The sequence below is a fragment of the Cynocephalus volans genome, chromosome 10 (assembly GCF_027409185.1).
Source record: "Cynocephalus volans isolate mCynVol1 chromosome 10, mCynVol1.pri, whole genome shotgun sequence".
NCBI lineage: Eukaryota > Metazoa > Chordata > Mammalia > Dermoptera > Cynocephalidae > Cynocephalus > Cynocephalus volans.
In genome coordinates this window covers 102306290-102322108 of record NC_084469.1, presented here as the reverse complement: position 1 = coordinate 102322108, position 15819 = coordinate 102306290, and the positions used below count along the sequence as shown (strand labels likewise).

At 41.2% G+C, this 15819-nt stretch overlaps 1 protein-coding gene across 2 annotated transcripts; it reads left to right on the top strand.

The window, feature by feature from the left end:
- The first annotated feature begins 426 nt into the window (after positions 1 to 426).
- Positions 427 to 15733, top strand: LOC134387220 (zinc finger protein 426-like). 2 transcript variants are annotated; one of them, XM_063109627.1, is made up of 6 exons: positions 427 to 792; positions 7686 to 7775; positions 8577 to 8703; positions 9247 to 9327; positions 10018 to 10100; positions 10694 to 15733. In XM_063109627.1, the coding sequence occupies exons 2-6, from the start codon at positions 7746 to 7748 to the stop codon at positions 11372 to 11374; spliced, it is 1002 nt and encodes a 333-aa protein (XP_062965697.1). In that variant the 5' UTR covers positions 427 to 792; positions 7686 to 7745; the 3' UTR covers positions 11375 to 15733. The 2 variants fall into 2 exon arrangements, with proteins under 2 accessions (XP_062965697.1, XP_062965698.1); XM_063109628.1 differs by lacking the exon at positions 427 to 792 and having other exon boundaries at positions 7687 to 7775; positions 8558 to 8703; positions 10694 to 15732.
- The last annotated feature ends 86 nt before the right edge of the window (positions 15734 to 15819 follow it).

Sequence of the window (15819 nt, the reverse complement as noted above, 5' to 3'; positions counted from 1 at the left end):
TGGCCTAAAGACGGTAGTGACTGAATGCAGGAGAGAGGCCATTTCAGATTTATCAACGTGGGCTCCAGGAACGTGGGGAGAGGTAGGCAGAAACGCTTTCGCTGACCGCCCTGTAGGATCATCCTGTGTGGGGCGAATCCCACTTCCGCTGTATTCCGCCCTCTACACGGCCCCGCCCCCGCCTATAGCCCCGCCCACAGGCTGGGTTCCACCCTCGACCTCTTCTCTGGGCGCGTTTCTGCCTCCATTCCCCGCGAGTCGACCCCGGGGCCCATCCGCACCGACCCGAGAGGAGACTAGACTTTCCCGGCCGAAGTGTACAACGTGGCTGAGGTCCGAGTGCCGGAGCCAACTCAAACCAGACACCGGAAGCAGAAGTGACGTCAGCGGCGCGCCGCCATCTTCCCAGGCTTTGCTTGCGCGAGCACTCGGGAGACGTTCCTGTTTGGTTGTCGTTGTCAACTCGGCTCTGGCGAGTCCGGGTGAAGGGGATAGGCAGGAGGTGAAGGTTCAAGCTTGGCCTGGGCCACCGAGGGGCCTCCCGAGAGAGGCCCGGCCCGCTCTGCTCGCGTCCGCCGGGGCCGCGGGTCTTTCCGGCGCTGTCAGGGCCGAGACGCCGCTCGGGCTGTCGGTCCCCGCCGGGTGCCGGGTCGGGAAGCGTCTGAAGGGCGCGTCCCTGGAGTGTTGTCATCCACCGTGCGCCTCCCTTCAAAAACCTCCAAAGCAACCTCTGTGGATTTTTTTCCAGTAGGAAAATAATTTCCCGCGTTGGAGAGATTCCGGAGCGTTCCGGTGAGCACTGGGAGAAAGTTGGCTCAAGGAGCCGCCGCCTCCTTTTTTTTTCTTACAGAAAAGAATGTTTCATCTGAGAATTTCGATGTTTTTGCGCGTCGTAGATTTGCTTTTCCCCCCCCCCCCTCTCTTTTTCCGGAAGAGACCAGCAGTTGACATGATTGCTGGTCTTTATATATTATATTCAGGTAGAAAGAGAAAAATAGTTTCTTGGGTGGCTGGGGTAGGGGGGTACATATTTCTGTATGTAAATATAAACGTATGTAGACTGCAAACAGGTCTTTTTGTTGAAGAAAAACAGTAATTTAGTTGCAAGTTCTAAGGCAAAGAAAGAAAAAAAAAAAAACCCCAAGAATACTGTGCTTGAACTGTAGGCCTGTACCTCCGCACAGACCTTAAAAACGGGGCCCTCCATGAGGGTAGGATGGAGGCTTTGTTACAATACTACTACTAATTGAATTTACCATTTGTTTTCTCCCCACAAAAAGAAAACATATTTTATAGTGAACTATGTGGAAGTAAGTACGTTGAAAATTGCAGGCGTGATACATGGCTTTTAAAGAGTTGGTAATACATCTCCTAAAGTTAAGGACATTGTTCTAGTAAAACCACAATACTATTATTGGAACCAAGACAATTAAAAATAAAGTCATCTAATATGTACTTGGTGTAAAAAACAAAAATGTTCGCATAGCAGTTGGATGTTTTTGGATCGTCGATCCATTCAGTGTTTCTGTATTTAAATTGTTTATGTCTTTTAGTATCTTTGAACCTAGAGTCATCACTGTGTTTCTCTGTTATATTAACTTTTTGGAGGATCACACATTCTTTCAGAAAGTCACACATTTTGATATTTCTGATTGTATTCTGATGGTGTGTTGAAATGTTTCAGTATTTCCTCTAAACTGGTGAATGCTTTAATGGTTGATTAAGGCATAATGAAAACATTCAACCTATGTCTTTTGTTAGGGAACTTGTAAACTAGTGGAGGGTCAAACAGCTAACCAGGCAAATAAAGAAAGGTGTTATAAACTGATGAGAGTTTTGGAAGTAAAGTAGAGGATAGTGTTTTCTTTATGCATGTATGGGAACAGGTGAAAGTAAGGATAGTGAGTTCTGTTTAAGCTGAGACCAAAAAAGACAGGCTATAGGAGTTAACCATGTTGAAAGGGAGGGGAGTTGGGGGTAAGGAAATCATTGATGAACTGACTGATTACACTTCTGTGGTGAGAGGCAGATGCATCAAGGGTTACTCCTAGCTTTGACAATGGTATTGTGAAATACTTATTTGGTCTTCATCCCTATTTCCTGGCATACAATTCCTAAAATCCTTGGGCTCCAAAGTAGTGAGTGTCTTTCTGTACACTAATGAGTTGACTGATGGCTGGTAGCCCCTATGTAGCTTCAGGAAGGGGGCTGGTCAGCAGAAAGACCAGTGCAGCATTAGGGGGTCTGGTCTTTCAGCTCCATCTGCAAACCTCCAGGGAGGGGAGAAAGGCTGAAGGTTAAGTTGATTACCCATGGTCAATGATTTAATCAATCAAGCATATGTAATGAAGCTTCCATAAAAAATCCAAAAGGACTGGGTTCAGAGAGCCTCTGATAACTGAGTAGGTGGACGTTCCTAGAGGGTGGCACACCTGGGGAGGACATGGAAAAAGCTCCTGGCTTCCCCCATACCTCCCCCATCTCTCTTCATATCCTTTGTAATATCCTTTACAATAAACCAGTAAATGTGTTTCCCTGAGTTCTGTGAGCTACCCTAGCAAATTAGTCAATCCCAAAGAGGGGTTGTAGGAACCCCAGTTTATAGCCAGTTCAGAAGCATAGGCAGAATAACCTGGAGCTTGTGAAAGGCATCTGAAGAGGGGCTCAGTCTTGTGGGACTGAGTCCTCAACCTGTGAGATCTGATGCTATCTCCAGGAAAATAGTGCCAGAATTGGATTGGAGGACACCCAACTGTTATCTGCTGCAGCACTGCTTTCTTGGTGTGTGTGGTGAAAACCCCCACACATTGGGTCCCAGAAGTCTTCTGTGCTGATTGTAGTGTGAGAATACGGGAGAAACAGTGTCTTTTTTCTACTTAGGCTGTTATTTTCATTGGTTGGGGAAAAAAGTGAGGGACAAATCTAATCTTCAACGTGTAACTGACAGGAAACCTAAGTGATATTTGATCAAATGATGTAAACGTAGAGAAAGTAGGAGAAAACATAAATATGTCTTATTTTCATGAGTAGGAAATTATTTTTTTGTTGTTTGGCTGGCCAGCAACCCTGGACCGATGGCACCCTGGACCTTGGGTTTATTAGCACCATGCTCAAACTGACCTAAAGGGCCAGCCCAAGGAAATTCTTTAAAAATTTTTTTAATTTAAAAGATTTTTTTTTTTTTAAAATAATGATGACCCGTAAGGGGATCTTGATCCTTGACTTGGTGTTGTCAGCACCATGCTCTCCTAAGTGAGCTAACGGGCTATCCCTATATAGGGATCCGAACCCAAGGCCTTGGTGTTATAAGCACCACACTCCCCCAAGTGAGCCATGGGCCGGCTCTTAATTTAAAAGATTTTTAATGACTCATAATAAGTGTACATATTTATTAAATTTTTAATTTTTTTCCTTTTTAAAAATCGTATGTATTTATAAGGTACTGTGTAATATTTTGATACATATATACAATGCGTAATGATCAAATAAGATTAATTAACATGTCCATCACCAGAAACATTTGTCCTTTCTTTGTGTTGGGAATATTCAAAATCTTCTCCTCTAGAAAGTTGAAACTATACCATAAATTATTAAATGTAGTCAACCTACAGTGCTGTGGAACACTAGATCTTTTTTTTTTTTTAAATTTTTATTGGATCATAATTGATTATACATATTTTTGGGGTTCAATGTTGACATACGCTGAACAAATCAATATTACTAGTATATATATTGTTACAAATTGTACTTATTCTTTATGCCCCTTGTCCAATCTCTCCCTATCCCTCTCTTCCCCCCCCCCACTAATAACCCTAGATTTCTTCTCACCCTCTCAAAGAGTAATGGTTACTCTGTTGATTTGTCACCTAGATGATCTGTCCAATGCTGAGAGGTGGGTTCAGGTCCCCCAATATTATCATAGAGCAGATGCTTCTGTCACTCTGGAATGGGCTTTGTGGAGAGAGACATCCTCTTCTTTTCTTGGTCTCTGCTGGTGACTCTCCTTGTGTTAATGTACTCCAGTGGCTGGTAGACCATCTGTGTGGTGGTTGTAACATCTAGCCACTTTCGTGGCAGCTTTGGTGGCTGTGGTAGGCCACCCATATGGAGGTGATGTTTTTGGCATTCTCCTTGGTGCTGGTGGTGTGCCTGGTTGTGCGAGGGGGAGTAGAACCCTAGATCTTATTCCTCCTATTGAGATGTGATTTTTTTTTTTTTTTTTTTTTTTAAAGATGACCGGTAAGGGGATCTTAACCCTTGACTTGGTGTGGTCAGCACCACGCTCACCCAGTGAGCGAACCGGCCATCCGTATATGGGATCCGAACCCGGGGCCTTGGTGTTATCAGCACCGCACTCTCCCGAGTGAGCCACGGGCCGGCCCCGAGATGTGATTTTTTGTTCCTTAATTGATCTCTCACTATTCCTCTCCCTTTCATTTACAGCCTCTGGTAACCACTATTCTACACTCTACTTCCCCCCCCCCCCACTACTATGCAATCAACTTTCTTAGCTTCCATATATGAGTGAGAGCATGTGGTATTTTTCTTTCTGTTTCTGACTTATTTAAGTTAACATAATGTCCTCCAAACTCATCCATGTTGCTGCAAATGACAGGATTTCATGCTTTTTAATGGATGAGTAGTATTCCATTGTGTACATATATTACATTTTCCCTGCTCATTTATCTGTGGCTTAGCTTAATTCCATATCTTGGCTATTGTGAATTGTTCTGCAGTAAACATGGGAGTGTGAATATCTCTTTGACATAGCAATTCCTTACCTTTGGATATATACCCAGTATTGAGATTCCTGGGTGCTGTGGGTTGATTGAATTCTGTCCCCCAAAGTCCATATATTAGAAGCTTAATTCCACTGTAACTGTTGAGAGTGGGAAATCCTATTATGGTATTTGAAAGGTGGGGCCTTGAAGAGGTGATTAGATTGTAGGACCATGCCATAGTGAACGGACTAATAATGGTGGTTGGGGCTTGGTTCTGAGGGTTTTTAAGGGAGAGTGAATGAGGAGGTAGGTTGGTTTCTCACTGTCTGCTCTGCCATTTTATGCCAAATGAGACCCCTGGGTTACTGTTGCCACTACCAAGGCCTTTACCAGCCATGTTCCCTGGACTTTGGACTTCCCATCTTCTGAAACTGTAAGCAATGTTTCATTTTCTTTATAAATCACCCAGTCTCAGGTATTTTGTTATAAGCAACAGAAACAAATTAATATACTGGGTCATATGGTAGTCCTGTTTTTCGTTTTTTAATGTACCTCCATATGGGTTTCCATTATGGCTTTACTAATTTACAAAGAGTTCCCCTTTCTCTGTATCCTTGCCAGCATTTGGGTTTTTTTGTTTTTGTTTGTTTTGTCTTTTTGATCACAGCCATTGGAACTGGAGTGTGATAATATCTCATTGTGGTTTTGATTTGCATTTCGCTGATGATTAGTGATATTGAGTATTTTTTCATATGCCTGTTGAACAGTTGTATTTCTTTTTTTGAGAAATGTCTATTCAACTCGTTTGCCCATTTTTCCATCTGATTATTTGTGGGTTTTGTTGTTGAGTTGGTTCAGTTCCTTGTATATTTGGGTTATTAATCCCTTGTCAGGTGAATAGTTTGCAAGTATTGTCTCCTGTTCTGCAGGTTGTGTCTTCACTCTGTTGACCGTTTTCTTTGCTGTGCAAAAGCTTTTTTAGTTTGATGTAATCCCATTTGTCTATTTATGCTTTTGTTGCCTGTGCTTTTGAGGTCTTCTCCATAAAGTCTTTGCCCAGACCAATGTCCTGAAAGGTTTCCCTTATATTTTCTTCTAGTAGTTTTGTAATTTCAGATCTTCTATGTTTTTAATCCATTTTGAGTTGATTTTTGTATATGATGAGGGATGGCCTAATTTCTTACTTCTGCACGTGAATATCCAGTTTTCCCAGCACTGCTTATTGGAGAGGCTGACCTTTCCTCAGTGTATGTTCTTGGCACCTTGTCAGAAATCAGTTGGCTTTAAATAAGCGGCTGGGTTCTCTCTTCTATTCCATTTGGTCTATGTATCTGTTTTTATATGAGTACCATGCTGTTTGGGTTACTATAGCTTTGTAGTATATTTTATTTTTTATTTTTTTTCTGATTGTCAAATGACCCTTTATTAAAATATTTTCTTTTGTACTTACTAACTAGCTGGGGATTCCACTGCACCACTGTTGATGTCATCTATGATGTCATGAGGGTGGTGACCATCAACACTGCCACCCACCAACCAGGCAGTTACCAGGATCTCTTTAATGGTTCCAGAGTTCTCTGGCTAAAGATCTGTGCCATATCTGTTTGGCAATGTTAACAAACTCATCAAAAGTGATGTTTCCACTGTGTTTAATGTTTTTCTGTTTTTTTCTGTCTTTTGGTGGTTCTTTGAGGTCTTTCATGATCAAGGCAGAGGCAGAAGGTACTGCTTCAATCTGGACCTGTCTGTTCCGAATTGTCGGTTTTATTATAATCTTCAGACCCTTCCAGTCACAAAATCTCAATTTTACTAACATTAAACAAATAGATTCTATTCTTTGGTCATACTAGGTACATATGAAGTGATCAATAACTCTTGTGGCTAGTGACTAATGAATTTTACACCGTGGGTCTAGACTGTATGGTCATGTTAGTAAGTAACAACCACCACAGGAGCTCAGGCCTTAGGGGCAAACTTAACTGTGTCCATGTCCTGATTTACCAATTCCAAACTGGATGATATTGGACCAATTACTAGTGTTGTCTGAATGTAGTTTTCTTTCCCCCCAGTATAAATAGGGGTAATTATATCTACTGTGAAGGATGATTATGATAATTAAGTGAGCTTATATATATAAAGATACTACAGCTACTTCTGACAAATACTGGTCTTCAGTATATGTTAGTTGGTTTTTGTAATACTATTGTTATTGAGTAGACAGTTTTCAATGGCTTTCAAATATATCAGTTGCAGAGAGAGCAAATGTGTGATATGTGATGACTGATATTTGATGCTTGTTGATTAATGATTGATAAGAACAGGACTCCAAAAAGCCCTGTATAAAGAGGAATGGAGATTAGCTCTATCCACTTAGATTCATAAGCTGCCCCGAAATGATCTTGGCATTCAGGAAGGGAGTGTTCAGGCACATTTTTCCATTAGCCTCACAGTATGGCGGCCATTGATTTGTCCCATGGTAAGTCTTTCTTGATGCTCTTTTTCAGATACTCTGCTTTAGGTCCTCTCTACACAATACAGTCCTGGGGGCTGTCCTTGAGCAGTTATGCTGCTGTTTCATTTAGTAGGAGCTGAAGTGGGACACAGAATGCTGTTTTATAATTCAGTCCCCTGATTTATTTGCTTTGGGAGGTGGTGCTTCTTAATCTTTGATTCTATCACTGTGGGCAAATAAAGAGTCAAGATTTTCAGTGCTTAAGTTTTCTTACATGTAAAATGAGACTATATTACCCTTTTCACTACAGGCAGCATGGCTAATAGTCTGCTTTTCTGGCCCTAGGTGAGATAGGACTACAGTTGCATTTTTGACAGTACTGTGTATTTGTTTTAGTTTTCTTGAGTATGCAGGATTATAAAGGAATTTCAAACTAGGGTGGAAGGACTTCCAGATATGTGAATGTGGGAATTATGGGCAGCTCTGAATTGTAATACCTCTTTCTTTTTCAGGAGGTCGTCATTCCAAGGAAACCAATCTGCTTTCCTGAAGAAGAGACAAAGGTAGAAAAGATGGTGGCTGACCGCTTGATAAATTCTCAGGTAAAAAGAAAGTGTATTCTTCTACAAAATGATAACCTTGCATCCACCAGGTACTCGCATTTCCTTCTAGATAGGCTTGTCTCCAGAGGTTCTTAAAGCAAATAAAGCCTTACTCAAGAACTGAGTCCCTACTTGAACTTCCACCAGGGAGTGGAGCCTCTCACATAGGTGAGGTGTTCACTTGAAAATCATCCCGGTACTTCTGTAATTACTAATTAATCTTGACCCTCAATGGTGCCAACTGCATGGTTCTTATTTTGCTGGGTGCTCTGGCAGATGGTAAGGGAGTTGAGAGTGTCCTTTTCTCATAGTATTTATTCATTTGTCAGCATTTATCACATGGCTGCATTGTGCTGGGAGTGTCCTGCAATAGGAAAGGAAGAGCTCCTAAGTAGGTCATGCTGAGATAAACTCATGTTTAAGAAGTGCTGTTAATGGCATAATATTGTGGGCCAGCCCCGTGGCTCACTTGGGAGAGTGTGGCGCTGGGAGCGCCAAGGCCGCGGGTTCAGATCCTATATAGGGATGGCCGGTGCACTCACTGGCTGAGCGTGGTGCGGACGACACCGAGCCAAGGGTTACAATCCTTACCGGTCAAAAAAAAAAAAAAAAGGCATAATATTGTAGGAGAGCAACGGTAAGTAAGTTTAGAGAGAAGAGTTCTAGGGCCAATGAATTCTGGGTGTGGATCATGGGAGATTTCAGAATCATGTATAAGTATTAGGTCTCCCTTCCTGATTCTCCAGTGGACATTAATGGAAATGTTAATTGGCTCAAACCAGCATGTGTGTGACGGTTTAGCATTCAGTGACCTTTTATGATGTGGCTGTGGAATTCACCCCAGAAGAGTGGAATTTACTGGACACAACTCAGAGATACCTTTACAAAGATGTGATGCTGGAGAACTACAAGAACTTGGCCTTTGTAGGTAAGACTAGCATCATTACTTTTAATGTCTTAGGAAACAACTGTGCCACATGTTTACTGTGTTGCAGAAGTGGTCATGTCGATTGTGAACACAGTAGGAAATAACAGAGGCATAGTTCCTGCTGTAATACGTTTTGTTCTACTGTGGTGGTTCTCAAAATGTTGCAGCGACAGTAGCCTCAGTCTGTTAGAAATGGGTATTTTTCTTGTTCACCTTTAGCATGCTAAATTGTAAACTCTGATTGGGACTCAGTCATCTGTTTTAAGAAACCCTCAGGATGAATCTAATGTACTATAATATTTGAGAACCAATGGGAATGTTAAAAGTCTTTGTGCTTTGTAAATGTGTACATCAGCCTGAATTTGGATTTCAGGGATTAGAGATAACCAATCTTTTGGGGGCATAGAAACAGGGATATTTGCATTTTTTAGCCCTTTTGAAATAATTACATTGTTTTCATTAGAATTACGGTTCCTGAATCATAGGAAGTTTTGTCATCTCTTCTTGAGTGTCTTTTATTAATGTATCTTTCTATCTGCCCAGGATGTCAGCTCTTCATACCCAGACTGATATCTTGGTTAAAACAAGAAGAGCTGAGGACAGTGGAGAGTGGAGTTTTCAAACGTGAGTGTTTGTGAAGAACTCTGTTTTTGCAACATAGTGAGAAAATTTTTAAAGATGCGCTTAGCCTCCGAAGGTTGAAGCAGTTTTTCTCAGAATTTCAGACATCTTTATCTTCTCATATCTGCTCACTTTCCATCTACTCAAACATTCCTATGATCTTGCAAAACTACCTATTCTGTTTTTTCTTCAAGTTTATTGTTTTATTGTATGCCTTTTTGCCACATCTTTTCTACTTTCCTTTCCAGATCATCTTCTTTTCTGTTCATCATCAGTTTTAATTTTCATATAGTCATTTTGTAACAAACTTTCTAAAATGTTGACCCCATACCCTTATTGCCAAATTTTTGACATACCAAAATTCTCTAATTTCTCTGTGCTTTTATTTTCTTACCATGTTTATTTTGAAAACAAGTACAAATGACTCATCATTTTATTTTATTTATTTATTTATTTTAAAAGATGACCAGTAAGGGGATCTTAACCCTTGACTTGGTGTTGTCAGCACCACGCTCTCCCAAGTGAGCTAACCGGCCATCCCTATATAGGGATCTGAACCCACAGCCTTGGTGTTATCAGCACCACTCTCTCCCATGTGAGCCACAGCTGGCCCTATGACTCATCATTTTAAACAACTTCTGTATACCGTTTCTGTCTCCAAACCCTTATACTTCTTTTTCTGTTTAACTTTAGAGTGTGAAATACGACATAGAAGCAAACAGTCAGCACTTCAGCAGGAATTTTTTAGGAAACAGACATCCGATGGGATACCAACGGTAAGATTCACAAGGTATATTTTTTATTTTCCACTCTCAGAAAAGATTGGGAGTGATGAATTTTGTGATGCTCCAAACCCATTGTGAACTTTGTTGCTTCATTATTCCCATTTAGAACACACATTTAGGTACACATTTACCGCGTGTGTGTAGACATTGAGGTTTCATGAAAATCTACAAAATCTTATAATATATAAAATATTAGGGCTGGCCCGTGGCTCACTCGGGAGAGTGCGGTGCTGATAACACCAAGGCCGCGGGTTCGGATCCTATATAGGGATGGCCGGTTAGCTCACTGGCTGAGCGTGGTGCTGACAACACCAAGTCAAGGGTTAAGATCCCCTTACCGGTCATCTTTTAAAAAATAAATAAATAAATAAATAAAATATTTATTTTATACTTAGAGTAGATGGCACAGGATTTTGTCAAAAGATTCCATCATTCCATTTGAAGAAAATCAAGAGGTTGGGAAATGAATACATGTAATAAATTGTAAAAATCGTAATTATCAACATAATATTCCTATCTTCAGATGGGTGAAATATATTAATATGTCTGAAAAATCCTTTAATCATTTATCTCTTCCTCCGCAGGCAAGTAGCTGCGGTGGAGGAGAACTCTGTGACTGTAAGCAATGTGGAGAAGTCTTCCGTGAACACTCACCCTTTAAGACACACGTGAAGACTCAAAATCAAGGGAACACTTCTGAGTGTAATCACAATGGAAAAGACATCATTACTCTCCACAAGAAAACCTCTATTGGACAGAGACTTTCTGAGTTTGATCAGTCTAGAAAAGTCCTCAGTCCAACTCCAAGCCTTGCTGTGCTTCTTCAAATTCTCAATGCAAGAAAACCCTACAAATGTAAGGAATGTGGAAAAGGCTTTAAATACCTTGCATGCCTCGAAAATCACTTGCAAACCCACAGTGGACAGAAACCTTATGAATGTAAGGAGTGTGGGAAAGCCTTCACTAGATTCTCCGGCCTTATTCGACATATAAGAACTCACACAGGAGAGAAGTCTTTTGAATGTACTGAGTGTGGGAAAGCCTTCCTCTCTTCCTCTCATTGTGCTAAACATCTGAAAACTCACAGTGGAGAAAAGCTCTTCGTGTGTGAGATATGTGGGAAAGCATTTATATGTTCCTCATCCCTTAACATTCACATTCGAGCTCATACTGGGGAGAAACCCTTTGTGTGTGAGCACTGTGGGAAAGCATTTGCTGTTTCCTCAAGCCTAAGTAAACATACAAGAATTCACACTGGGGAATAACCCTGTGCATATAAGGGTATGAGTATTATTTAGCCCATCTGTTGCTGCCTTTTAATTATTGGCATGGATGTCAAAGATCACCAGATTAGTCTTAATTGCCTTGTGTGGGTTATAACAGTCATAGACTTTACTTAGATCTCATCCTGATTCTGTGAAATAAGACCCACAGTTCCCGCCTGGAAATTGCTTACAGTTGCCTGAGTCTGGAGCACTTCTGTCCTCTGTATGGGCAGGTTGGCCTCAGCCTGGTGCTTGGACTCCTAGTGATGGTACATGAGATAAATCAAACAGGTTTGGTCCTAACTTCTGTTAGTGGCTGCCAGTGTGGCATACTCATGTGAAAATTCATCAGAAATCGACATGATGTAGGACCTGAAATGGATTGTTGGGAGATGCTTCTCCAAGCTTATCTTCTGTTCCCACTGATCCTGTTGAGCATGCCAAGAATGAAAACATCTTTTTTTTCAGCTGGCTAGTTTGGAGATCTAGACTCTTAACCTTGGTGTTATTAGCACCATGCTCTACTGATTGAGCTAACTGGCCAGCCCCTGAAACCGTGTTTCTTACCTGTTCTATACTGCTAGTGCATTTTCTTTTTTTTAAAATTATGAATATTCATGAGATACAAAGCTAATCATCACCCCTTGTGCCCATGATGTGAGGGTCAGATTCATACTGGGAGCATACCCATTACCAGAAATTACTTTTGTACCCCGTGTCCCCCACCAATTATGCCCCAACCTCCCTCCCCCTCACCTGTTCCCCCCCCACTCCACTTTGTAGCCCTAGGAATGTTCCCTCACTCTGTAAGACCAATGCACTGCTATGGTCTTTCTTTCCTTCTTTCTTAGCTCCTACATATGAGTGAGCACATGCTATATTTATCCTTCTGTGCTTTGCTTATTTCACTCAACATAAGTTTATCCAGGATCATCCATGTTGCAAATGGAAGTATTTCATTCTTTTTTATGGCAGAGTAGTATTCCATGGTGTATATATAGCACAGTTTCCTTATCCAGTCATCAGTCAATGGACATTTAGGTTGGTTCCATATCTTGGTTATTGTAAACAGATCTGCAATGAACATGGGAGTGCAGGTATCCCTTTGACATGATGATTTCCATTTCCTCTGGGTATATACCCAGAAGAGGGATTGCTGGCTTGTATGGAAGATCTATCTGTAGTTGTTTGAGAAACCTCCATACTGTTTCCCATAGTGGTTGTACTAATTTACAGTCCCACCAACAGTGTAGGAGTGTTCCCTTCTTGCCACATCCTCGTCAGCATTTGTTATTCACCATCTTTTTGATTATAGCCAGTCTAACAGGGGTAAGAGGGTATCTCAATGTAGTTTTTTTTTTTTTAAAGACGACCAGTAAGGGTATCTTAACACTTGACTTGGTGGTGTCAGCACCATGCTCTCCCAAGTGTGCCATGGGCTGGCCCCTTCAATGTAGTTTTAATTTGCATTTCCCTGATGACTAGTGACGTTGAGCATTTTTTCATGTACGTGTTGTCCATTTGTATGTCTTCCTTTGAAAAATGTCTATTCAGCTCCTTTGCCCATTTTTTAATTGGGTTGTTTGGTTTTTTACTGTATAATTGCTTGAGTTCTATGCATATTCTGGATATTAATCCCTTGTCGGAGCATAGTTAGCAAAAATTTTCTACCACTCTGTAGATTGTTGTTTCACTCTTGATTTTTTCCTTTGCTGTGCAGAAGCTTTTTAGTTTGATATAGTCCCATTTATTTATTTTTTCTTTTGCTGCTTGTGCTTTCAGGCTCATGTTCATAAAGCCTTTGCCCAGATCTAGTTGCTGAAGTGTTTAACCTATATTTTCCCTTAATAATGTTATAGTTTCAGGTCTTTAATCCATTTTGAGTTGATTTTAGTGTGTGGTGAGAGATGCATATCTAGCTTCATTCTTCTGCATGTGGATATCCGGTTTTCCCGGCACCACTTGTTGAAGAGGCAATCTGATGGAGTTTGGATGTGTTGTCCCCTCCAAAACTCATGTGGAAATTTGATCTCCAATGTGGCAGTGTTGGAAACTGAGTTATGGGGGTGGATCCCTCATGAATGGATTAATGCCCTCCCTGGGGGAGGGGGTATTAATGAGTGAGTTCTCACTCCAGTAGTTCCCGCGAGAGCTTGTTGCTTAAAAAGACCCTGGCGCCTTCTCTCTCTCTCTCTTGCTTCCTCTTGCCATGTGATCTGCTTGTACGCGCCGGCTGCCTGCCACTTTCTGCCATGAGTAGAAGCAGTCTGAGGCCCATGCCAGATGCAGCTGTCCCAGAATCGTAAGCCAAATAAACCTCTTTTCTTTATAAATTACCCAGTCTCAGGTAGTTCTGTTATAGCAACACAGAAAGGACTAAAACACAATCTTTTCCCCAGTGTAGATATTTGTTGCCTATATCCAATATCAGATGGCTGTAAGCCTGAGGGGTGATTTCTGTGTTCTCGATTCTACTCCACTGGTCTGAATGTCTATTTTTATACCAGTATCATGCTGTTTTGGTTACAATAGCTTTGTAATATAATTTGAAGTCGGCTAGTATTATGCCTCTGGCTTTATTTGCCCAGGATTGCTTTGGCTATTCAGGGTCTTTTGTTGTGCCATATGGAAAGTAAGATTGTTTTTTCCATTTCTGTGAAGAATGTCATTGGTGTTTTGATGGGGATTGCATTTAATCTGTAGATCGCTTTGGGTAGTATAGACAATGTTAATTCTCCCAATCCAAGAGTATGGAATATCTTTCCATGGTCTTTTTGTCTTCTTATTTCTTTCAAAAGTCGTTTGTAGTTCCCATTGTAGAGGTCTCTCACCTCCTTGGTTAAATTGATCCACAGGTATTTTATTTTTTTCATGACAATTGTAAATGGGCTTACTTTTTAAATTTCTCTTTCTGTTAGTTTCACAGCTGATTCTCTCTGTGTTCCCTTCTTGTAAAATCCAAGGTGTCCAACAGGCTTACCCATTCTTTCCTACCTTCTGTGTCTATTTTAAATCTCAGTGGCAGCAACCAGGCACACCATCACCCTGAGGCATGGACCCAGGAACTGGACCCTCCTCCCATAACCAGGCACACTGCCAGCACCACGGGGCCTGCCTGGCGCCCTGAGGCATGGACCCAGGGACTGAACCCTCCTCCCACAACCAGGCACACTGCCATTTCCACAGGGCCTGCCTGGGATCCTGAAGTTTGGAACTGGGAGCCACCAGCAACTAGGTAAGGAGCATGCCAGAAACATTACCTCCATGTCCACGGTCCACGACAGCCAGCACAGTAACCATGGCTGCCACAAAAGTGGTCATGCCACAACCACTGTGCTGATGGTCCATCAGCCACTAGAATGCATTGACATAAAGAGTCACCAGCAGACACCAAAGAAAGGAAGAGGATGTTTCCACAAAGCCCATTCCAGAGAAACAGAAGAAGCATCTGCCTTATGATGATATTGGCGGACCTGAACACACCTCTCAGCATTTCACAGGTCATCTAGGCAACAAATCAACAGAGTAACCATTACTCGTTCAGAAGGAGAGAAGAAGTCTAGGGTTATCAGAGGTGGGAGGGGAGAAGGTGAGGAGAATGGGAAGAGACTGGACAAGGGGCATAAAGAATAAGTACAATTTGTAACAATATATATGTAAGTAATAGTGATTTGATCAACATATGTCAACATTGAACCCCCAAAATATGTAAATATGTGTAATCAATTATGATTCAATAAAAATTTTAAAAATCTCAGTGGCAGTGTCTCTGCTAGTGTAATCCAGTCTCTTCCTCACTGCTGTTGAGATAGCTGATACAGCTGAGGAGTCCCACCCATGATCGCTTTATGAAATGGTTGTTTAGCCATACCTTTAGATTCTCTTCAGTATAAGCTTTCTCAATTTTTTGCAATATGGATAGACTGAGAATTTTCCAAATCTCCAAACTCCTGTTTCTTTTTGCTGAATAATTCCTTCTGCAACTCAACTCTCCTCTTTTTGCATTTTACTATAAATTGGAGGAACAAATTATCCTTATTTGAGCATCACATATTGCACAGAAGTATTGATATTCAACTCTGTACTCCACAGATATGTACAATCAACTATGTTACAATAAATAAAGGATTCTTTTCTCTGTTTTCCAGTGATGTTCCTCATTCCCTAGAAACACCCCAACAGAATTACCCTTCTTATTTCTACCTTGCATTTTAAAACTTTTCCAGCCTCTACCTGTTACTCAATTTCAAAGCTATTTTTACCTTTTTAGGTATTTTTTACTGCAGCACCCCACTTCTTGATACCAAAATCCAGATGAAGTGGCTTAAAAATTCATTTAATTTTAAAGAAAGGAATGTGAAAATATACAGAAATTTATTTCCTTACAATTCTGGAGGCTGGAAATCTGAGATCAGATACCCTGCATGGTTGACTTCTGATGAGAG